The following is a 24835-nucleotide window of genomic DNA, read 5'->3' as shown; positions in this document are numbered from 1 at the left end:
GTGGGAAGAAGATATTGATCACATTATGCTAATTGTTTTTTGCTTTTTTAAAATATTGTAACGTTCCCTCTTATTTTTTTATTTGTGGGGGGGACATTAAAAGTTAAGTAAAGCACTAGTTCTCTTTACACTCAAACACTTACACAGTGGAAGAGTGCGGTACTGCTGTACGACATTATAAACAGACAAATGTGGGGTGGCGATGAAAGAAATATCCTCATGTGTCTCGCTATCCTGTCATTTTACCTAAAATGTGCAGGGGCAATCTCCAAAATCCTTTATAGTACTACAGTGCTAAAATGCCCATACCGACTATGTCCTCCTCTTACAGACGTCCAACAATCACCAAGGCCAGCTAGGGGCTCATTAAATGAAAACAGTACTTAACCAAAGGAAACAAAAAATGAAAAAACGATATCAGGGGCACTGCCAGCCCTTGCCCAACCCACCACTGTAGCCGTCTGCCAACCTACCCCCTCACTCCGCCATTTCTGGTGGCAATCCTGGGTCGAACTTCTGCGTATGCCACGGTGTCGATAGTTATAGCTTGTGTAATGGTAAACCTGGGAGACCACGAGGAAGCATTTCTGGCTCTTAAAAGGTTTTAATGGATATCTGTGCAATGGTCTGCATAGTGAAAAAAGAGTGCTGTTTACTTTGCATGGATAGCATAGACTTAGACCGCCAGGGCCCTCACGCAGCTTGAGTGTATAGATGATAAATACAAGTGGGCTGCTTTCAACATGAAGATACCATTTGGAATCATTACTAAGGAATCGTTTTAGTAACGATTCCTGGTCGTACAGGGGCAGTGGGAGTTACAGCAGTGCAGCTAGTAGCAGTCCTAAGAAAACTTATTGAGCTCACATGAATAACAAAAGCCAATCAGGTTATTCAAATGACCACATCTCTCATACATATTTCTGAATTTCTGAGCAGCCTCGGATTAAGCAGCAACTGATTCTAAAGACGTGGTGCAGCGACAGGAAATCTTAGTAATATGCACTTCTCTTCAAAGCGTAGCCGTCAGGCAGAACTATAAAGGCGACTCATGGACTGCAAATGTATGGGAGCTATTCCAGGCAGGCATGTGAACACGATACACAATATCTTGAGTTTAATTCACCTTTAATCGGATTCACCTTTAATCGGAGGCCAATGTAGAGAGCAGCGAGCAAATGACAAAGACAAATACTTGGACTGCTGCATTGTGTACTCTCTGAAATGGAGGCAACTGATATTCAGGGATCTCTAGATATAAGGAGTAACAGAAGTGTAACCAAGCATTGACAGTTTGCGAGTGCTTAGGTTTCAGATATGGAACCATCCATTTGATCAAGTTTACAAACTTGAGTCACTCTCCAATCTGGGCGTTTATGTCCAGATTGAATTGCAGAAGAACCCCAAGATTTTTAATCTTATTAGATGGAGTTATCGGTGAGCCGAGTAACATAAGGGACATATAGAAGTGTTCAATTTTCTGGAGGTTCTGTTTTAAACCAAACAGTATAATCTCTGTTTTCCCTGGGTATAGCCAATGCCATTTTTCCAGCATCCGGCTCTAACCTCAAGGCAGGTAACTACAGTAATCAGATCTGAATCCCGATTCTGCACTCAAAAGATAAATCTGGTTGCCATCGGCATAGGATTGGTGTACCAAACCAGGCTTCATATTTAACGAACGATCATCAGTAATGATCGCAAACTAATATGAAAAAGTGAAAAAGTAAAAGGATACAAAGGGAAGCTTGTGGTACTTCACAAGTAACATGTAGCTTGGAAGTCACAAATGGACCCATTTGTACCTGTTGAAATCGACTCTCTAGAAATTATTGAAACCATTTTAAGGCAGGATCTGATACACAACCATATTAGATAAACATGCAAGAAGAATTCTATGATCCACTGTGTCGAATTCTGCTGAGAGATACGTTACCAACATGGAAACCACCCCTGGATTGCCAGATGATAAAATATCATCCCATACAGTCGCCAGAACAGGCTCTGTACTGTGAATGGGCCGAGCGCCCGATTGCTGGCCACCCAAAAGAGAATAAACTTCAATAAATGCTTGCAAATGGGCAGTCACATCCTGTCGCAGGATCTTCGATGTCCAGGGTAGTCCAACTACTGGATGATAACCCTTAACAGCAGTAGTGTCCAAAGACAGTTTCTGCAGGAGAGGAGAAACTATGGATTCATTTAGTTGGTCTGGAACATCCCCCTCATCAAGAGCTACGTTAATAAAGTTAACAATCAAACCTTCAATAGTTTCATCTTGCATTCTAACTAGCAAAGATGGTACAGGATCGATAGAAGACCAAATAGGATTGTTTTTTTCCACCAAAGAAGAACGTCCGCTACTCCGACCTTTTGAAAATCAAACAAACCATCTACATATGTTGTGGATGTATAATACAATATTCATTGTGGATATATCAAAAACGGAATTAGTTTTACTGTAGTATGGGTCAACAAGCTCAAACCTGCAGTGGGAATTTGTGTGAAATGTAAAATTCATGCATCAATAAACATGCTCCCTCCCTTGTAGGTCTAGCTAAAACTTCTCTCATAAACAGTCCATCTCCAAGTTATGAGCAAATAGGTGCCCCACAGTTGTCTGGTTAATCAGAGTGTGTTTTTTAACAACACATTTTATAACATTTTAATAAAATATAGAACTGGGACATCACAACATGAATCATTAAACAAAATAAACAACAAAAAAAATCGACTAAATCAACACATACAGACAGATGTTACATATATCTAGGCACTTCAGTGAGAACATGTGAGTAATAACGGATTTTCCCCATTTGTTCCAGATTTTCACAATACATTTCTGTGGACATGCATGCATGCATGATCTATACACTTTTCCCTCCAATATCACAGCAATCAACATCTATTATCCATTTGAAGAAGCTGGGAGATTCATCCCATCATTACCACACTTCATGGCGATATTATGTTTGACGGTCATAAAAGCTGTTGAGGTAAACAGTTTTTTGTATCTGTTGAGGGAGTTATCTCCCCAGATTCCAAATAATAACATCTTGGGATCATTAGGTCTTTCACCACCAATACTACATTTGTCAAGATTATGTTCCAGAACCTTCTGAGGCATTGTCAGATTATATAGCAAAAGGTACCTTTGGTGCTTTTACAACAGATACAATAAGGATTTTGGGAGTTAGCACATTTAAAAGAGAATCTTCCTTGAGTAATACACCCTGTAAAGTATTGCAAATTGAACGAAATGGTGGAGATAGCGAGGCTTTTCGAGGGTGCATGAGGGCATCCGTCTAATCTTCTGGATTTAGAGGACCTATATCCATTTCCCCATTTAGATTTTACTTTTAGTAGGGAAGAAGTGATTAAATTGCCTTCTAATAGGGATTGAATCTGGAGATACTGAAAGTTCTGAAACAGGGGTTTCAAAGCATGGGTTATTTGAATATAATGATATTGTTTGGACAGGCATAGGTAATATTTTTGTACCAATTTTGGGAATAATCAAATGTTTTCATTAACTAGATCGTCCCCAAAAACATATTTTTACCAGCCCAAATTTTAAATGTGCCCAGTTTCTTCAGTTTATTGAAGGCTGCATTATTCCGTAGTGGAGCACAAAGATTAACTTTACCTTCCCAACACATAGCTTTAATAACCGCTTTTTTGTTTTATACAGATAACTTAACTTGCTGCGATGCAACTAGTAATGGTCATGTCCGTACCCCTCTATATAAAGCCTGTAGAGTGGTGGTTCGTCCCATAGATGCACATTCCCCTTTAACATGGACGTAATGGGCCTCATTACACGGTAGTCGGTAAGGGTTTACCGGTACCGGTATCGGTAAACCCTTAACGCCTTACTACGAGGTTCCTTTGCGGGTTGGGGAATTTAACGCCTGCTTATTGCAGACGTTAAAAAACGAACCCGCAAAGGGACCGGGGTGCTAATTACGGTACCGCAATTTGCGGTACCGTAATTAGCGCCTTCCCCATTCCCATTATGCCCTATGGGGCAAAAATGGGAATGGAGAAGGGCAATGGGGGAAGGAGGAATTACCGCCTTCGCAACCTTGGAATAGGGCGGTAATTCCCCTTTCCTCCTAGGCGTTACCCGTAAATTACCGGCATGAACCAAGGCGCTAATAGCGCCATGGTTTACCGCCTACCGTGTAATGAGGCCCAATGTATGGTCATAATGGAGCCACTCATTAGCCACAATCCATTGGGAAGGCCAAGAATATCTTTTAATATCGAGTACACCAATGTTGCCAGAGTGTTTTTAATTGATCTTTTGCACCTTTCTGGTCTTGTCTCTGTGAGCAAGTACAGCTTCAATACTCGACGCGTAGCCTTTGATGGTAGAAAAGGATTAGTGTCAACCTTTCACTTTAGGAATGTTGATTCTATGTCGAGACAGGAGGTGAGCATTATGCTTTTCTTTCTTTATTACTGCATATTCAGCAATTTCAAATCTTAAACATTTTAAACACTTTAAACTAATCAAACATTTTTGGTTTGTTTTGTTTCTTGGAACTAAAAAGGGTTGTTAGTTTATATCCCTATTAAAATGTCTCTTTAAGGACTACCAAACCCCATAAGCCTCTGCTTTCTTGTAGTTCTGCCTAGTCCTCAGTTGTCATGAACCGAGGCTTCCTCCCCCAACTCCTCACCTGGATCTTCTGGGAAGGATTCTTTAGGGTTGGCCTCGGGCTTCTTCTGATCCTTTCTCCTTGAGGGAGTCTTGTCCTCTGGAGTTTGGACCTTCTTATCGTGTAGGTAGGGTCTGGCCCCTCCGGAGGCCACCTTGGCAGAGATGTAACTCTGACCTCGGGGATCCCCAGAGGGCCAGTCCTAATTTCCAGGGAAAAAGCACAAATGCAGAAAAAACCCTGTTTCCGGATGGGTTCAGATGGGGGGGTAGTCGGTTCCTCTCAATCGAAAAGGAAGGCGTAGCTTCTCCACACCAAAGAGAAATACTTGTAGAATAGAAGTCAGATTCCTCAATTGTTCAGACTGCTGGGAGTATAAACTGCATAGAACTCCCGAAGTTCTCCTAACAGAATGCAGATAAGAGTAAAGGATATAAGGTGAAAAAGGCAACACCACGTGATAAGAAGAAATTATGACAAAAAGAATATCCTAAACAGTTTAGGCAAGGCTGACCGAAAAGAAAAATAGAAAAGTATACGGATCTAGTCTGATTGAGTAAAGGCAAAGTTTCCCAGGGTGAGGTCAGAGCAGCAGGGACCCAAACCAGTGAAGGGCTAGGCAGCGCTGATAGAAGTAAGGATACCGGCACCCACAGTTCAAAATAAATTAAAAAAGGATAAGCTGAGTGGCGAAAGGAACAGGAGCAAATAGGACTAACTAAAGGCAAAAGCACTGAACAGGCGGCGCCGAGACACCAGGAGTGGAAAGATGAAGAATTATAAGGCGGGAGAGAAAATAGAGCAAGCAAACAAAAGAGGCACGGCAGGTAGGAGGCGGGTGACTAGAGCAGGAATCAAGGCGGTAAGTAGATTCGCTGAAGGCAAAGAAGGAGCCAAGAGGAAACTCCAACACACAAACCGAGCGTTGACAAACAGATACAACGCACCGGCTTGTGGGAGGAGCCAGCCTCTTAAAGGTACGGCGGCCATCTTGGGTGAGGACTGGAGCGCGCGCTGATCATAGCCTCCAGTGCTTCCACAATCTCCAGTTCCTGACATCAGTGTCCAATCAGGCTCTGTTCCCTACTATAAGTAGTCCTCTCTTCCACCATTCCTCATCTTTCTTTGTTGCTGCATGATATGTACCTTTTCGTTATAACTGTTTGAGTGCATGCAGACGCGCGAGTTTGATTGTTGAAATCACACGTGAATGGTCACAGAATTGTACAGAGCAATATTACAGTGGGTAGTAAGCGATTTATGCAAAGCGCAAGCAAGGTCACCGTTTTTCCTCATTCATACTGCAGAGGTTCACTGCAGCGTTCGGAGCTGGGGCTGGAGCCGCGGGCGAATGCACCGCATCAGGCAGCCGGCCCCTCTCCTCCTTCAGAAGCTTACGGATCGGCGCACAGTGAGCGGGGGTCTCTAGGACCCCACAGGCGCCGGCAGACAAAGAGGTTTCTTCTTCCCGTCCTGCCTAGCGCAAAAAGTCTCTTCATAGAGATTACGCTCACGCGTTAAACCAGCTGACTTCCTGAAGTGATCCGACGCAGCAAGCACAATTATGTGAAGAAAAAAATAAAATAAAAAAAGGGAACATTCCAAGTGGCACAACAGCTGAAGTTCCCTTCAACAGCTCATGGCAGCTTATTGGTAGCAATGGCACAGTATAAAAGCCACTAAGCCTCTCAGAGCATGTGCCCAGAATGGAGTGCTGAAGAATGGGGAGAGCAACCGGCTGCAGAGGAGGACCGCTCCCTCAGCCTCAAGAGGGTCCTGGGGAACTCCTTGTCACAGGCAGTTACTGACGGCATGATACCCCCTGGCCCAAAGGCTAGACCACCTAGAGGCCCTTCTTTATAAGAAAAAGGCGGACAGTGAAGTACCCAAAAGAAAAAGGACATTGAGCCCGGGGGAGGGGACATCAACAAGACACCCTGATGCGGGGTTGACCAGGGCTGTAAAAAGTCTCGGAAGAGGTCTGCCTCTTTGACGCCACCGAGCACAACAGAAGGGGTGGGCTCAACACCAAGAGTCAGCCGACCCAGTAAGTAGGGTAAAGAAAGCCTTTATGATGAGTGCGGCAGTGCCGGACTCTCGACCTCCTACCCCAGGGGTGTACAATGAAGGTGAGGAGGAGGATGGAGGATACTCGCCAGATGAGGAGGGCGAGGAGGACATTGTTATGCCTCAGCCCAAGACGACAAAGGAACCTTGTGGCGAGGAGGGGCTTCTGGATATGTTCGACCCTGAGGCGATAGTGCATCCTAAGTCCTCAGAGTCGGTGCCGTCACCCAGAGTGGCCCAATATATGGCACAGCACCTGCAAAAGCTGCCAGACAGGGAAGTCAGAGTGTAATGCCCCAGACCGCTACTGCCAGGAAAGGTTACCGATACCCCTGAGTTGGAACCGAAAATGGTGACATTCGTCACAAAGGCGACGAAAGACATAAGAAAGGGAGTAGCTAGATCGTGGCAAGTATGCCAGGACAGAGTCCTGGACCTGGCAGGCCCGATCACCAAGATAATGGACTTGGCGGTAAAAGCCTCAGACACGGGCGAACTAGTGGACATAGTGGCCCTAGGAAATTGGGCCCAAAGGGCAGTGTGCCTATTGGGCACTGCTAACTGCGCCCTCTCCGCTGAGAGGAGACGGGGAGTATTGCTCAAGATTGATGGTAAATTGAGCGATCTGGCCTCTTACGAGACGGGCAGAGAGGCGAAAGGCCCATTATTTGGGGACACCTTTGCAAAAGAAATGTCCTAGTTTGTTGGGACGTATTCGGCTCTTGAAAAGCGCAAAGCTCCATCTGGCGAATTTTCCCAGGGCGAGTTTTTGCAGGGACCGGACGTCAAAGAGATTGGGCGTCTGGTCGTTTCGGCCAATTCAGAAGACCTCAAGGATACAGAGCCCAATACTGGGAGAATCGCCAACAAGACAATGTTTTCCCGACCAGCGCCCGCTACCCCAGGAACCGCAGGGAGAGGGGAGCCTACAGGCAGACAAACACGCCGGACAGTGAGTGCTCAGCCAGCTGCTCTCCCTATAGTGGGAGGCAGAATGCATTGGTTTTTGAGTGCATGGCGAGAATTGTCCAGCGATGCATGGGTATTGCAAGCAGTTTCAGGCATGCAGTTGTAGCCACCCCAGCGCAAGCGCAAGATCCAACGAAGATACATATGCACTTACAAGAGCAACAGCTGCTTACAGAGAACTGCACAGTCTAGCAGACAAGGGGGCGATAGAGAGAGAGAGAGAAGACAGAGGACGATGGGTTCCTCAGCAACATGTTTTTAGTACACAGGGGAGAAAACATCAGACCAGTCATCAACTTAAAGAGCTTGAGCAAGTGGGTGGTATACCGACATTTCAAAATGGAAGGTATTCACCTTCTACAAGACCTGCTCAAAGCAGAAGACTGGCTAGTCAGATTGGATCTCAAAGACGCTTTTTTTACCATCCCGATAGCAGTACATCATCAGAGGTATATTCGGTCCAGATGGGGGTTGGACGTTTGGAGGTTCACATGTCTTCCATTCGGGATAGCGCCCGTGCCTTGGGCGTTCACCAAAATCATGCGTCCAGTGGCAGTAGCCATTCGGGAGAGGGGGATCAGGATTATCCTCTACCTCAACGACATCCTCATCCTAGGACAGAGCGCCACAAGCCTACAAGAACAGGCTACTTGGATATGTGGGCTTGTATCTTCTCTCGGCTTCACATGAACGAAGAAAAATACGATCTTCACCCATCTGGGAGGATGGAGTTTCTAGGCTTCGGGGTGGACACCAGGAAAGCTTCTTTAGAGCTCCCACCAGCAAAGACAAAAGCCATAAAGAAGGAGCTGAGAGCAGTAGTAGCGAAGAAGGTTGTGTCACTTTACAGTCTAGCTCGGATAGTCGGGCTACTAGCAGCCTCCATACAAGCCATTTTCCCGGGCCCCTGCACTACAGAGCTCTTCCGAGGTTGAAAATAAGACCCCTTAGAGGAGGTCTAGGTTATCACCAATTGGTTAAGCTGGACCAAGAAGCCGTCACCAAGCTCCATTGGTGGTTACAAAACATGGAAGCCTGGAACGGCAGGGTCATTTTTCGGAGACACCCCGGATATCGTGATAGAGTCAGATACGAGCAGGGTCGGTGGGGAGTTCGATGCGGCTCCTTGGAAACAGGAGGGAAATGGTCCGAGGAAGAACGGTCTCTTCACATAAACTGCTTAGAGCTCCTAGAAGGCTCTTTCGCGGTACAGGCATTTACCAAGGACCGGGCCAAATGCTGAGTTCTGCTCAAGATGGCCAATATTTTGGCGGTCTGTTATATCAACAAACTAGGGGGACCTCCTCCAAAGGGTTAGCCGAACTAGCGAAAGACTTTTGCCATTTTTGCCTGAGGCAGCAAATATCAGTGTCAGCAGAATATTTGCCAGGGGTTCAGAATATGGTAGCGGACTGGAATTCGTGGTATTTGGTAAACTCCAGTGACTGGAGCCTCCTGTCAGACGTCTATCAGCGGTTTCAGGACTTATGGGGTCCCGTAGATACAGACCTGTTTGCATCCAGACTGAATGCGCAGATACCCATGTTTTTCAGCTGGAGGATAGACCCAGCAGCAGCAGGAACAGACACGTTCTTGCAACAGTGGAAGGGAGCGGTCCACTACTCCTTTCCCAGTTCGTAATGTTAACAAGAGTTCTAGCGAAAGTTCGCAGGGAGCAAGCGGAGCTAGTGTTAGTAGTCCCAATGTGGAAGTTGCAGCCGTGGTTTCCAGTAGTGATGGAACTTTGTACAGATTTTCTGAGAGTGATTACTTGCAGGGCTGACATGCTTCGGGGTCCGAACGGACAACTCCATCCACTAGCACTGGGAGACACACTGCACCTGATGGCATGCAGGGTTTCGGGCAGAGATGGCAACTCCCAGGCATTTCGCAGCACACTGCCGAGTGTATCAGAGACTCTTGGGCGCTGTCTACCATCAGGAGCTATGGTGCTGCATGCAATCGGTGGAGCGCATTCTGCGCAGTAGTTAATACTGATCCCGTTTCGGCCCCTGTAGTTCAGATACTAAACTTCATAGCGCAGCGATTTGTGGAAGGAGCCACATACAGGACAATAGGTGTGTACAGGTCTGCTATTTCAGCAGGACATGAGAAAGTGGAAGGCAGGCCGGTAGGAGAGCACCCGACGATTTTACGACTCCTGAAAGGTATTAAGATGCGTAAGCCACCGGAACCCAAGTATTTGGTGCTTTGGGACGTTCAGGCAATTTTTAAGCTGTTCCTTCCGTGGCCGCAGAATAAGGATCTTTCCCGGTCACAACTGTCGGGTAAAACTTTAAAATTCCCTCCAACGATTATCCCTCTGTCTGATTCACAAATCTAACACAGAGAGAGGTTATATGTTTGGCCTTTCTAGTTTTTGACTGCTTAATGAAAGTATAATCAGCCACTAGGTTAACCTCCAGGCCTAATTATGGGTAGCGAGTTAAATATTCTTTGGGTCCTTGGGGTGTAGTAAGCACAACTCTTTATCTTCCTAGTTGTGACCAACATCGTCTTTGTCTTTTCCATATAAATCGTTAACCCGTTTTGGACAGCATAGCTAAATAGTTCATGGAGCATAGATTTCATCCCTGTATAGGTGTGATAGAGTAGTACCAGATCATCAGCATATAGTATGCTAGAGACTCTGGTAACCCCAATGTTGGGTGAACAATTTGAAGTGTTTGATAGCAGCTCTGGAAAATCAGCCAGATATAAATTGAACAACAGGGGAGCCAGCACACAACCTTGCTTGACTCCCTTGCTTATTCGTATAGGAGGCAAACCCTTGTGGCTGTATTACTGTGTAGCCATTTAATAATGGAAGAAGCCACCCAGGGCAGCCTTAAGTCTCCATTTTGCTCCACAGCAGTAACCAATTTACATGGTCGAAGGCTGCCCTAAAGTCTACGTACGTAATATATAGACCAGTGCCCTCCTTAGATCTTTGCCCTGGATCATATGGTCAATTAGTCGAATATGTTTTATAGACGATCCAGGGCAGAAGCACATTTGGCTAAAGGGCAAATGTTCTTCCTCTCCACCCGGGCTTGCAGCTCTTTCAGCACCACCATAGCAAAAACGTTTCTAGTTACATCTAACATTGACAGTCATCTTTACTTCTCGGGTAGGGAGTTACTCCCTTTTTTGTACATTGGTATCATTATATATTGCTACCAGGTTTCCGGGATTTGCTGGCCTCTACAAACCCTATCAATGAGCGTGGCCAATTTAAGGGCCCAACCATCTGGATCATTCTTAAGGACTGTGTTTGCTAGCCTGTTTGGGCCTGATGCCCTAGAATTCTTAAGTTTGATCATTAATTCTCTCAGCGTTCTAGCCTTAACATCTACGGGCCAGATCATTCTCAATACAGGATCAGGACTTGGGGGTTCATCAAAACATCCAATGTTTGCCTCCACAAACGTTATCCATGTCTTCTCAGTGCTTGGGTTAATCAACTGTTTCTCCTTGGGGCCTATGGTGAAAGAATTTGCCAGATGGGCTTTTTTTCTTTAACCCCGAAGAGCCCCAATCAGCCTTTGCCATTCTACATTCTTTAGAGAAAATCTCCAATTTCTAACCTGGATTGTGTATGCAGACTTTACTTATTTGAGCCTCTCTTTTTGCAAAGGGGCATCTTAAAGTTTTAAGACTGTCAATCTCCCTCCGCATCTTTCGCTTGGAGTCACGGATAATAATGTTGGATGGTCTAATATGCTATTGCCAGTTGTTTATGTCCGCCAGATGTCGCAGTCCTTGCTGCTAGCCTGGCCAGCCATTCCTCCATTTCACCAGCAACGAATGATCAAAAAGTTACTCTACAGAGGTAATTTGGGTCATGAATGTTACAAGTGATTTTATCGATGTTAACTTTAGATATCTGGTTTTTAGCATGGTTGCAGGTTATACCTCCTGTGTCCGATAGCATGGGTTTATTGAGAGGCAAACCCATTATGTGTTTTAAAATGGCATGGTCACTGTTTACATTGGATAGCACCACCTACCCGGAGACCAATTCCAATACAGCATTGTTCCCAGATATGAAGTCCAGGGTTGCCCATTTTTTGCCCCAGCTCCGGGAACCTTCTCCATGGTTGATCTCCCCTAGTACGACCATTCAAGACTGACTTTTCCGACTCTCTAAGGAATGAGGTCCACTCTCTACCCCGATTGTTCGGCTTTTTTTTGCAATAGTGAGCACGTACTGAAAACATTACAATAAGTGGAACTAATCTCTATCATAACAGCAAATGTTTAAATCTCTTCCCACAATTAGCAAGCCATGTCTTTGGCTACCTGCCCACTCAGAGAATAATACATTGATTGAGGTAAATAGGCCATCTGTGCACAACCCGCCTGACGGGTCATACGCATTTAATAACATCTTTCTACACTCTGTGCCATATTTCAAGCATCTTACAATTGCTTTCATCCAGGAATATAGGTTTAGGGTCAAGAGAAGATTTTATCGCAGTCATTAGTCCTCCCGAGGGATGGCCTTTCGGGCTTTTGTTGTCTGGTTCTTGGAACAGACAGTACCCATCGATACTGTGGGGCTCGATTAACCAAGTCTCCTGGAACATTAAGATATCATGCTCCGGCAGCATGGACAATGAGCCTCCCTCTGCAAAAATATGCGAATGCCCTCTTGTATTCCAGATAGCAATGCTTAGAAATCAATTATTTATTACATTTTACTGTTAGGGAGAATTCTCATAAATTGTGTATTTCCCTTACCTAATGAATCCCTCGGCAGCTTTGCTGGATTTCTAGGATTTATTTTTTCCACCTGGTTAGAGTGTGAGCATTTTTCCCACTCTTACATGTGTTTTGCTGTGTGTTTTCACTTTTTGTGTGATCTTGAGCACTGGAGCCTCACCTACTCCATGACCTCATATTTTCATGTGTGTTACACAGCACATTCAGTGCAGTGACACAGGGTTGTATTTGAGACTTCCCACTGACTCCATTTTCTGGGGCTGGCTACTGTCCCCCAGAAAAGGTAAAGTTGCCATTAACTTTAACTTTGTGTCAGTCCGACAGTCGCTTCAGGAACCATAAGCCTGCAGGAACTACCAGGAACGTCTGCCTCAGCTACAGCTCCCTCTCCGGTTTAAGGTACTGTGCAAATCTGGTTGTCCGTTTCGTTCAACCGCGGTGAAAGTGTTTGAAATCTTTCTCCAAACCGAGGGCTTGTCCTTCCCTTCTCTTTGAATTAACTTTTGTATTAACCAACCTCGTCTGGAAACCGTGCCATGAACTTTACCATGAACTACCCTGAACTGTGTGATCTAGAGCAAAAGACTTTTGACCCATTGACTTGTGAAACCTGATAGTATGGAGAAGCCTAGGTTGTTATCATTACTCATTGTTTTGTAATCATTACCTATCATTCTATCATTGCATCCCATTTAGTTCTGATTAGTACAGAAGTAGTGACATCATTAGACTATCCACATTATCCTGCCACATATATGTAGCCATTTGCATTTGCTTATAGAATGAGGCCTGGTATATTTGTAGAGAAATGTAGAACCATGTAGAGATATGTTGTTATGTATTATGTATGCATTTAGAGAGACATCTAGGAGTGTGCACTTAGAATATGCATGAAGTTTGCATATAGATAGCGCTTGGATTTGTGAGAGAAAGAGTAAATGCTAGAAAGCATGAGGTTTATGGCATTCTGAATGAGACACAGAAGCGCCGCCGTGGAGTGCAGTGCGAAGTTGTTATGAGTTAGTGTGAAGAAAGGAATGTAAACAGTTGCTTGGCAGACAGATAACATGAACTTTGTCCGAGTGGGGAAGGCGAAGGAGGCTTATCATGGCTGGCTGTTCTTCGCAGAGAGAAAAGGTGGGGGGAGCGCCATATGGATGGCGAAGAGTTTGGCTCACAAAGACATGCACGAGAAGGATAGAGGGAATGAACAGAGAAATAGATGGTAGGATGCTTCACAGACAGAAGGCGATATGCTAGTAGATATGATGACTATTGTCACGATGACAGAACACGCAGTTCTGCAGCTTAGCGAGAGACATGTAACCATGGAGAAAGTGTGACGTGAATTGACACTATAACTGGAAGCCTGAAATTGAAGTAGAGAGTTCGATGAGAGAGAGACGTCTGGTTGGGATAAACTGGAGAGGCGAATGAAAGGAAGTTGCCATTGAGGGAGAGGTGTTTTTGGTGCAGCAGAATCCGATGGCTTTGGGAGTTCGGAAGCTTGGGGAAGCATTCTGACGAGAGGAGAGATCGAGAGCTTGGCAGAGGCTTGAGGCAGTTCGAGTGACCAGTCTTGGGAAAGGGAGCTGGAGAGTGGAGAGATGGGACACATTTGAGATGAGACCAAGGGAAGCATGCACATGCAAATGGGAAGTATGGTTTATGGCCTAAACTGATTGATTAGGGCAGACACTCACAAAGAGCTTTGGGTTTGGAGAAGGGGAAATTATACAGGGATAGTCTGAGAGAGAGAGAGAGAGAGAGAGAGAGAGAGAGAGAGAGAGAGAGAGAGAGAGAGAGAGAGAGAGAGAGAGAGAGGAATGGTGTGGATTGGAGAGGAATGCTGAATGCTGCCACTTGCCAAATGTATATTGCATTAGACATGATAGATCCAGCTAATTACATGCTTGCATTAGAAACCTGTAAGGCATATAGTTATTGAATTGCATGGTAGATTTGCACCAAAAGCATAAAAAAGGTGCATTCGATATTTGCATTATATTATTGTTTGCATCATGCCTTGCTGTGCATGAATAAAAGTGTTTCTATTGTTTGAATCGATTCATGTGTTTTCTTTGTGTCTTATGTTAATGTGTCCATAGGAGTATGTTGTTAGGGGTAATCTAGAAGTAACAGAGTGCACAAAGACCCTGAGATACGAGAGCAGGGGAGGGGGCATAGTGATCCACATCCCCCAGGAGTTTGTAAAAGACCGATACATGGTCGCCCACTTGGGGTAGGCCAAAGGCAGATTTGTATTACGATCTCACAGACTTTGGCCCTAAGCCTTTTCTATCTGATGATCTCACTGAAGTTCCTCTTGTTCAACTGCCCTGATCTAATTTCTAATAACTTTTGTTTTTCCTCCCTTTTAAATTGCTGGAGTGCCATTTTGCTCCCACTTCATTTTGTGAGATTAACTTGTCTGGAATTTAAGGGAATTGGTGTGGTTATTAAGATTGTGGTTCTTAACCTGTTTATAATAGTGTAATGTTATACAAATGAAGAGTGAAATAAATGTATATGTTTCTACTTGAAAACCTTGAGTCAGTGTTTGCCTGAATCATAGTAATTTCCGTCCTTTGTGTAACTATCTATTACGGCTCACTTACTCTTGAGATAAGTCTGGCTGCTCCGCTACTGCCACCTCTTAAAACAGTTTAGTACAGGCTTGTACCAAAGGTGAATTTGTACTGTCACTTGTAGTCTTGTGTGCGGTGGTACTGCATATAATTCTGCAACATTGACTTGGTAGGAAACTCTTCAACCATTCCCAACCCCGGTCATTCTCCATATTAGAAGATGGCAAAACAACATTACTTGTTGTAACAAGTAAACCAACATTCAGACCTGTCATACATTTTGAGCAGCAAGGTAAAAAAATAGCATTTGGCTCTTTAGGGTCTTAAATATAACCCAAAGAGTCCGTACGAGCTACATGAGATCTAACCATTGTGGCAGTTTCTATGAGGCTACAATATATTTGTGTCACACAGTTTCTCATGCAATATACTGGTGAAGGAAAGCCATCATGTGTACCCTCCTACATCCCCTTTATGCAATGTAAAGGGCAAAAATGATACCTTGCTGTACCTATGGATTATAGCCCCATGACTACCTCCAATCTCGGAATGAGGCCCAAGGAAGTGATGAGTCCAAGAACATATAACCTACGTTTTCTTTTTGGCAATCTGCATATTAAACTGTGGATGCCTGTTTACATGGTGACACAAGAGAAATGTGCCTGACAGTGCTCCGATTTTAGGAACATAAGGAATGCATATAGTCCCTTTGTTAGAACACTGCACATTTAAAGTGCATTTTAGGATTAGGGACTGAGAGGTTTTAGGTTTTTTTAAGTGTAGTTGTCCAGGTAGTTAATTCATAAATATATGCATAAAAAATGAGACATTAGGAGCAAGAATACAATTTTGTGGCATTCATGCGGACGAAATATATCTTGTATCTTACTATCAAATATATTGTTTGCATTAAACATGTTTTATTTGAAAACAAATTGTATTTATATTGTTGATGATTGCATTTTATTTTACGGAAAGCAATGAAACAAGAGTGCATTTATTAAGGTTTGTCATACAAAAACAACTTAGCAACTTTGCTAAACATCAGGGCCAATCAGAGAAATCATTCTGCAACTGGGAAGGGTGGCTAGTTTTGTCCAGGTAAGCATGAATAAAGAGAAATAACTGCTCATTTTAGGATGACACAAATATCAACACGTCATTCGCAAGAGTAAAACTCTTGTATTTACTGGGATAGATCTCATGGAAAGGTCTAGTGTCACCAGGGACGTCAATTGGGGGTCGTAACTGCGACCCCTGAGGTCTCCCTTGCTACCCCTGTGGTCTCCCTTGCTACCCCTAAAAAAATGTTTTAAACTTTATTTTTTTACTTTTCTTTTTTTTAATGTAAAAAAAAACATGGGGTTCCAAAAGTGTAACACTTTGAGCAGCGACCCTAAATATGAAAGAATAGGAATAACACATAATGTGATTTTCGGGAATTCGCTAGACTCATTAAAGGTTTGTTTCTGTCACACTTCAGGCGGTGAGTCACTGATTTAGTCTGTTCTTAAACACCTCAACTCAGCCTTTCATTCTTCTGAGGTCGCCAAATGAGTACCAATACAGGTTGGGTGATATTGTATGTATATTTGTTCTATATAAAGCACTTCAGCGCAAGTGCTATATAATAACATATAATTATTATTTGGCCTTGGACATCTGCTTGCATTCACAGTCATTTGGTAATATGGGCTTATACACACTGATATTAACGATACATATGGTGATCCATTCTTGTATAAAATGTATATCACATTATAGTGATATTGTAACCATATTTTTCGTAGTGTCCTTAGGAACAATGCTATGCGATGCCACTTCCTGTTTTGTCCAGGGGTGAAAGGTTGTGTTCCATCGCTTCCATGACGTCACTTCGGGTGGGGTCAAATGACATCACTTCCTGTAATGTCACCAGAGGTCAAGGGTCGTGTGATGTCACTTCTGCTACCCCAGGCATTTTGGTGAAATGACGTCCCCGAGTGTCTCCAAAGCACTATTAAATAAAAGTTGAGCTGACATTGGTATTGCACTGGCTAAAATTCCAAAGCATAATCCTTTAAGTGAATTACATAAGATCATCTTTTTTTAGATACTAAATACATATTCCCAAACCACACTGTTAAACACCTTTTCTGCTGAAAGCTAACAAATGTTAACCTAATTGCTGTATGTTGGAATGGTGCAGTATGTCCAAAATCTGCCTGATATTTTTGTATCCTCCTCAAGAATGAAAAATACCTACTTGTTCTTTGTTTAGCAATTCGTTGATCACTAAGTCTAGTTTATTAGCCCAGATCTTGGAAAGGATATTTAAACTGAAACGATAAGCAAAATTGATTTGCAATTGGTGCAGTTATGACAATTTGTATTTGGTTTAGGTATTTCATGGAGTCAGGGAAGTATTGATCTTCTATTGTTTAATATGTATATGTTCAACAGTACTGGGAAAATCTCTTATATAGAAGTTACAGCTGTGATGGCATGATATGTGAATGGCCTATATAATGCTATGTGGTTGTGAATTAGCAAATAGATGTAAGAATGATGACAAACATTTCTGTTTGTACAAAGGATAATTATAAAAGCGATAAATCAAATGCATGCAGCAGAGATATTCCACTAGAGCGTATGCTTCGAGCAAAAGAGTGTGGGAGGGAGGGGCTTATGTGTCCGGTAGCACATTAGTGAAATATCAGGGGAATGGAAAGATGCATGCGTAATGATCCAATTATTAGATGTTGAGGTATGTGAAAGTCCTGCATCTCTCTTTTCAACTGAATAGGGTTACATGCAGAAAATATGAATTATAAAAAAAGTCTCCATGCAAATTTCATCCATATGGCTTTACGATTCAGATCATACGATGTGATGGGACTCTCTGCATGTCATAATTTGTATCCTGTTGCTATCTCTGGCAGGTTTCAAATTGTTATACTCCAATTAGGTATTCTCCCTATTTGTTTTGATATCGGCGATTCAATTCTAAAACGGGAGATTTCAGAAATCATATAAACACAGAACAGAGAATTGATTACCCCTCTCTATGCTGGTTGAGTTGAGATTGGTGGTGCTTTTACACAGTACTTAACAGACAGACATTTATGGTCAATTCACTTTTTAAGAAACAATTCTCTGTGTTTACAAGGTTTCAAAATGTGACATAGGCCAAATGGGACGAGATTTTGCTGGTGACCATTATGATAATCACACAATGTTTTGGTCATAGAGCACATTGCATCATTATTTATGACCTTTAAGTGTAGTGCAATCAATAAGTTGGCATTCTAATTGCTGAATTCAAGGGGGTAAAATGTCAAGTTGTGAGCTACTAACTCAGCCATAAAAAGTCAATCGCAACCTCAATTTTATACACACATACAGCACACCATTTCTTATTCGCCAAGAGTGAATTATCATTAGCCAATGGTTAGTGGCGAGGGCACATTTTGCTCCCTGGTTGAAATAATATGTCTGTTCAGAAGGACAGTATAACACACACATTGTGTACGCAGTATTCCACTTTATGAGTTTTTATGGCATTTTGGTGTTGAAACATAAAAAACAGTCTTTTTCTTGCTGACCTGCATACATAGCACCAATCACATTTGTAAAAACAATTTCTTTTAGAGAGCTAATGTTATGCTGTGTAGAGAGAAAAAAAAGGGAACATGTAGGGTGGGAGTCCAAGAAGAAAAAGAGTGCCTGAGAAAGGATCACGTGGGTACGGAAGAGAAGGGGAATGGAGTTAAAGAGAAGGAACACAGAGGCAAGGGGCCTCATTACGACCCAGGCGGAAAACCATGGTGCTAATAGCACCATGGTCCATGCCGGTAACTTACCGACTCCGCCATGGAGAAAGGGGGAATTACCACCCCATTACAAGGTTGGCGGGGTGGTAATTCCCCATTCCCATTTTTGCCCCATAGGGCTCAATGGGAATGGGGAAGGCGCTAAGTACGGTACCGCAAATTGCGGCACCGTACTTAGCACCAAGGTTCCTTTGCGGGTCCCTACTTTAACAGCTGGTGTCCAGCCGTTAAGGTCGGGTCCCGCAAAGGGACCTCGTAATCAGGCGCTAATGGGGTAACGGCGCCGCAGCCTTTTACAGCGCCGTTAACCCATTAGCGGCAGGGTCGTAATGAGGCCCAAGGAGAGAAAGCAATATATATATAAAACCTGTGAGACAGTTTCTCTCTGAGGTTATGGGACTTTGTAAAGATTATCATGACATGGGGCCTCATTACGACCCAGGCAGAGGACCATGGTGCTATTAGCACCATGGTCCATGCCGGTGTCCGCCATGGCGGAATGGGGAATTACCACCCCATTCCGAGGTTGGCGGGGCGGTAATTGCCCATGCCGCCATGGCCCTTTCCCATTCCTGCCCCATAGGGCTCAATGGGAATGGGGAAGGCGCTAAGTACGGTGCCGCAAATTGCTGCACCGTACTTAGCACCAAGGTCCCTTTGCAGGTCCCTACTTTAACGGCTGGAAAAACAGCTGTTAAGGTCGGGTCCCGCAAAGGGACCTCGTAATTAGGCGCTAATAGGTTAACGGCGCCGCAGCCTTTTACGGCGCCGTTAACCCATTAGCAACTGGGTCGTAATGAGGCCCATGATCTCCAAAGCATGAGCTGATATTTTCATCCACCTTCACAACAGGCCAGCTTTTACATGGTCTTTCCCCAATTCTGTGGCCTGGTAATGTGTCTCATTGGTAGGTTTTGCTGTTTGTTCTATTTTCCCCCCTTGTTTAGATGGATCATTTTGTTTCTGGTAATTAGAAGGTTGGTCCTAATTTTTTAAAGGGGTTTGATGTGGTTGATTACCTTCTTGGAGTAGTACACAGCTGCAAATCATTGTACCACTCTCTGTGACTATGTTCCAAAGCTGAGATGATGGTGGAAAAGTTGTTGCACAAGGGCAGTAGGCCAATTGCAGCAGGGTAGCGTCTAGTTCCCATCCGAGAAACGAACCATAGTAACGCTCTGCCTCCTCCTCTTCATGTCACTATGAGCCCTGTACAGCTTGGTAACAAACTCTCTTTCGTCTCCACTATGATGTATAGTCATAGAAAGAAGAGTTTTATGAGCCCAAAAGCAGCCATCTTATCCTAGTGTAACAAATGTGTACCTTTAACAGAAGAAATGCCCCATTGGGAATGCTTCATTTGGGGTTTTAAAGATGAAAGCTGGTGCGTGTGATGCACTATTTATTTGGGGTGTTCTATATATGTTGTGTTGCGTCATTAATTTCATAACCAGAGTTCTCCCTCTTTCAAGCTAGAATAGTGTGCACATTTTCAGTTAAAGCTTTCCTGATTTAAGTTAGTCAAGTATGTTCTGTTTATCCAATCAGAGGGAGCGCATTGAAGGCATGGCAAGCAGCCTAGCAGGATGGCTGTCTCATCTTAACTCTTCTCTGATTGCCCAGAGAAAACTCTCAGTCACAAAGGTTTAGGTGGTCAGGGACTAAAGGATCCAACATTCCTCAACTTTTTGGTAAAATCAGCTGTTGTCTCGCTTAAAACTGCCCATGGTCGGCAGGCGAGAGGATTATTTTTTTCTGCTCCTTTACTAGGGATTCCAACATGGGCCCTGCTGGATCTGCTCTAACTTATCATCCCATTGATCTATCTAGAAGATGCTGTCTTACTGTTGTTAATTTCAGAAGACTGCTTGAGGCATAAAGCCCATTCGTCCCAAGCCACCTGAAAGCCCTGCTGTTACAGTGATCAGCGTTTGTCTTACACATTTAAGCAACTGATTAACGTGAAATAGCTACAGGCACTACTGTGTTAGTGAGAGGAGTGGCTTTAATCTTTGGCATGCCCCCTAAGAGGGGTGAATGGTGATTATTAGAATGTTTGTTCAGCGCTGGCCCTACACAGAGTCTTACAAAGTTCAAAGGTTGAAGAAGGATAGGATAGAAAGATTACGATAGACAAGTGGTGGCAGGAGAGATGGAGGGGTAGGGTTATGTATGGGGAAACAGGTATGCTTTGAGGGTTATTTTCTGAAGTCGTGTGATGCAGGGTGCAGTGTGGATGTGAAGAGATAGGGTGTTCCATGCCCTCTGTGCCACTGAGGAAATGCTTATTTGTGTGTGCATGTTAGTTAGATCAGAAAGAAAAGGGTGTGTGAAGCTGCCGTTTAAGACACATTTTCTTTCACTGGGTTTCAGTCTTAGCACTACAGTTGCAAAATACAATGATGCGAAGGAAAGGTCTGGGGTTGGTGGGGAGAGAGCGCGACAATAAACATAGTTCCACTACTTTTTTGCAAGTGTGTACAGTACGACCCCTGCATAATTCATATTAAACGGCGAGGTATTAACGAATTTTCCTTTTTAAACACACAATAAACCTACCTCCGACTTCGCCACTTTGACTCTTCAGTGAATTGGTGCAGGATGGTGGTGTTGGTGAAGCGCCCGTTATACAGCTTGCTGTTTGCACGGGATGTGCGGTGGTGCACTGGTGACATGCGCTCCCTCTCGATGCCTTAAAGATTTGCCTGCCCCTGTCCTTGAGGACTCCCATGGTTGATGTTGGAGTGCTGCAGAGAGGCGGATTTTGTGACACTCGCGGGGTTATTCCTGGATGTGAAAGTGGATGCTAAGGTAACACTTTTCTGGCTTTTGTTGTGAAGACGTGCATTCTGCTGAAACAGTTGTTGCACGAGTGCAGCAGCCCAATTGGGACGAAGATCCCTTGCAGCAGGGTAGCGTCTAGTTCCCATCCGAGAAACGGAGCATAGCAACGCCCCGCCTCCTTCTCTTCATGTCACTTTGAGCCCTGCACGGCTTGGTAACACACTCGCTCTTTCGCCTCCACTCAGATGTATAGTCATAGAAAGAAGACTAGTATGAGAAATAAAGCGGCCATCTTATCCTAGTGTCGCGAATGTACTTATTGCTGGAAGACAATTCTGATTATAATTGATATTGCTTATGGCAGTTTTGACTGACATAGTTGTCATCGTTCTTTTGTATCTATCAAAGATGCCGCTTCATAAAAGAATGTGGATTTTTATTTAAGCACTACGGTAATTTTGTTCCATCCATTACTTCATACCAAGGGAAATATTTTCAAGATATTCAGACTTCGCCCTGGATCCAAACCATTATCACATCCACTCTTAATGTTGTAGCCGTAGATGCATATGAGACTTACAATATCGATATATCTATAAATTATACTCCTGACCATGAAATAATTAGCAGTTTTCCGTCTGTACTTGTCTAACAAGCTTGACGGCATAACATAAGTGTAATTTGAGCGGATCCTTGTGACGAGAGCAATATTTCCAGACGGAAACTCGGTAGGGTTGTCATATGGTGGCCCACCTGAACTATCGTAAATGCATGTCTTTTAGGCCTGACTATGACACAGACTACTAAGCAGGGAAGCACACAAAAAGGGAGCTCTGAAAGACCACGGAAGACTTGATATCAATATGTGTTTAAAGACCAAGCATACATGTCATTCCCCTTAGAATAAAGCTAGGGTTTCTACCTCTGCTTGAAGAAAATACTGGACATGAAGCCGCGCCCACATTTAGAGGCACCGCCCATTGGCACTCCCCTTTTCTACTTGTGTTTTTTAACGTACCCGTATTCTATTTTTAGTTTGGGCTAGGCACTATAATAGCCCAAAATAGCGTATTAAATTACTGAATCCTCTGTATATAGTGATATGGGCTATTGACAAGGAAAAGGTACACAGGCCATGTGACGAGCATAACTCTCAACTGTTTGTATTGCAAAGACTGGTGAAATCACCCGATTTTGTTTTTGGCGGGTGAGGCGCCCATCGGAATGAATGGGCGTGCAGGAGGCTTGGCGGGTGAGTCGGCCCTTTACAAGGCGGGTGACACGCGCCAAAAGCATGTGAGTTGAGAGAGCTATGGACGAGGGACACACAATGTAGGAGGTGTTTGGTTATTGATGCCTCCCATTCCATGCCTCTAGCCATGATAACCCCTATACTTAATACCACCCATTCAGGCTCTGAGCTCTTCTATGGTGGCAGCCATGTTTTGCGTGCAGCGTGCTGACGTAAGACGCAGGCTGCAGTCTACTCTAAGCATCCAGTGGGACACACCGGTGTGCATGCATCCCTCCAGCAGCTGCTCATCCTTTCCGAAGACCGTTACCTGGGAGGGAGCCGGCAAAGTTCATGCTCTTTATGGCAGTCGCCAGTGTCTACTCCTTCTGCGTCACCAGTGGCATGGGGCGGAAATGTCTATGCAGAACGGGTTGGGGAAAGTACTCTGCACCAGATTCTGCCTTTTCTGCTGCCATCACCTCTGTGAGACTTGCTCTCCCGTTGCTGCACGGGCAGAATAGCACACTGAAGTGCCAACCTGGCAGATATCTCCCTGATGATCCATCCCCCAGCATTAAACAACTGCAGACCCAGAGCCAAAGAGCCGACAAAGGCCTCTGCACCTGCCCTCCTATACCAGCTGGCCCGTTCCTCTCAAAGTCAGAGCGCAAATGACCACCTTCCTGGGCCCTCATAGTGCTTTGTTAGTGAGAGCTCTTCCAAGGTAATTCTGCCCGATTGTCGGAGGCCCCAGTCAGTAAGAGGAGCCTGGGGCGGACACTGCATGCCAGCAGCAGTTCCTTTCCTGGACCACAAATTCCCGGGTGTGCACTAAGTGCCCTCTTTATCCTCCTTGTTCTCATCTAGAACAGAAGTGCTTCATTTTCTGACATGCTTCTGGTTTAACATATCGTTTTTGAATCCGTTGCCATAGCTCTCAACCATTTGGGTCGCGAAGGCGGGTGAAAACACCCGATTTTAGTTTTGGCGGGTGAGACACCCATTGAAATGAATGGGCGTGCTGGAGGCTTGGCGGGTGAGTCAGCTGTTTACAAGGCGGGTGACACCCGCCAAAAGCGTGAGAGTTGAGAGCTATGCGTTGCTTTGAAGATGTTCAATACTGTAGAATTAAAAAGGACCAGATTCCGAGGCAATTTCCCATTGGCGCAGTAGTCTGTGTGTAGGGAACCCTCACACTCAAGCCCTGGGACTTTCACCGGCCCAATAGGGGCACATTAACAGTACAGGCAATTCGACACTGTTAAATGGAGCATTCCTCTTTCTTTCGTGCTTTACAACAATCCACCTTTTACGAAGCGGTATGTTTTCTTATCACACCAGCCCCCGCTTCTTCCTTCCCTATCTCCCCTTAGCTTACTTCCCCGCTCTCCTCATGCCAAAGCGTCCCTGTTTCTTCCCCTCCATTCCTTTCTACTTCATGTATTTTCGTTTACTTTTCTATTGGCCATCGCTTCCCATATCCACACCTCTTTTGATGCCCCGTTCGTTATTTTCCTTTCTTTCCTTCGTTCTGCCCACTTTCTCGCCCCCTCTTTTATCTTTGCATCTTGTACTCATGGTGACCCTGAATCATGCTGTTCCCATCTTCATCTTCTATCCTGGCTTGCAACATTATGTGTTACTACTGACTTCTGCAATTGTATTCACTCTCCACTCTTGCTTCTCCACTCTTTTTGACTGCTTACTCTCTTTTCTCTCCTCCTTTCCCCTTCTCCCTTTTTCTATCTCCTCCCCTTACTTTCTTACTTACTCTATCAGAATTGTCCCTGGACCTAATATGATAGCAACCTCCTCTGTTTCCTCCACCCTCCCATTACTGTTTTTTTCCTCCCCACGACCCCTCCAGCACTATCTGAAATGTCGTCAGGCCTAGTATGATAGTCGCTTGTTTTGTTCCTCCCCTCCCTTTCTGCACCCCTTCCCTCACCTTTTGTTTTTCTCTGGTTCTACCAGAAATGTTGTCAGGCAGGC

At 44.3% G+C, this 24835-nt stretch overlaps 1 protein-coding gene across 5 annotated transcripts in view; it reads right to left on the bottom strand.

Moving 5' to 3' along the window:
* Window positions 1-24835, bottom strand: part of CACNA1D (calcium voltage-gated channel subunit alpha1 D) — a 2225258-nt gene that overhangs the window by 1957732 nt on the left and 242691 nt on the right. For 4 of the 5 annotated variants that reach the window (XM_069643621.1, XM_069643623.1, XM_069643622.1 and 1 more), the window contains exon 1: window positions 21385-21787. The exons of the other annotated variant lie outside the window; for it this stretch is intronic. In XM_069643621.1, coding sequence (XP_069499722.1) covers window positions 21385-21556 — 172 coding nt within the window. In that variant the 5' untranslated portion in view covers window positions 21557-21787. Of the gene's footprint in view, window positions 1-21384; window positions 21788-24835 lie in introns of those variants that run through there. 5 annotated transcript variants of the gene reach the window in all.

This window comes from Ambystoma mexicanum, chromosome 2p (genome assembly GCF_040938575.1).
Source record: "Ambystoma mexicanum isolate Mex_15411 chromosome 2p, UKY_AmexF1_1, whole genome shotgun sequence".
In the NCBI taxonomy this organism is placed as follows: domain Eukaryota; kingdom Metazoa; phylum Chordata; class Amphibia; order Caudata; family Ambystomatidae; genus Ambystoma; species Ambystoma mexicanum.
This window is presented reverse-complemented; position numbering and strand designations above follow the sequence as displayed.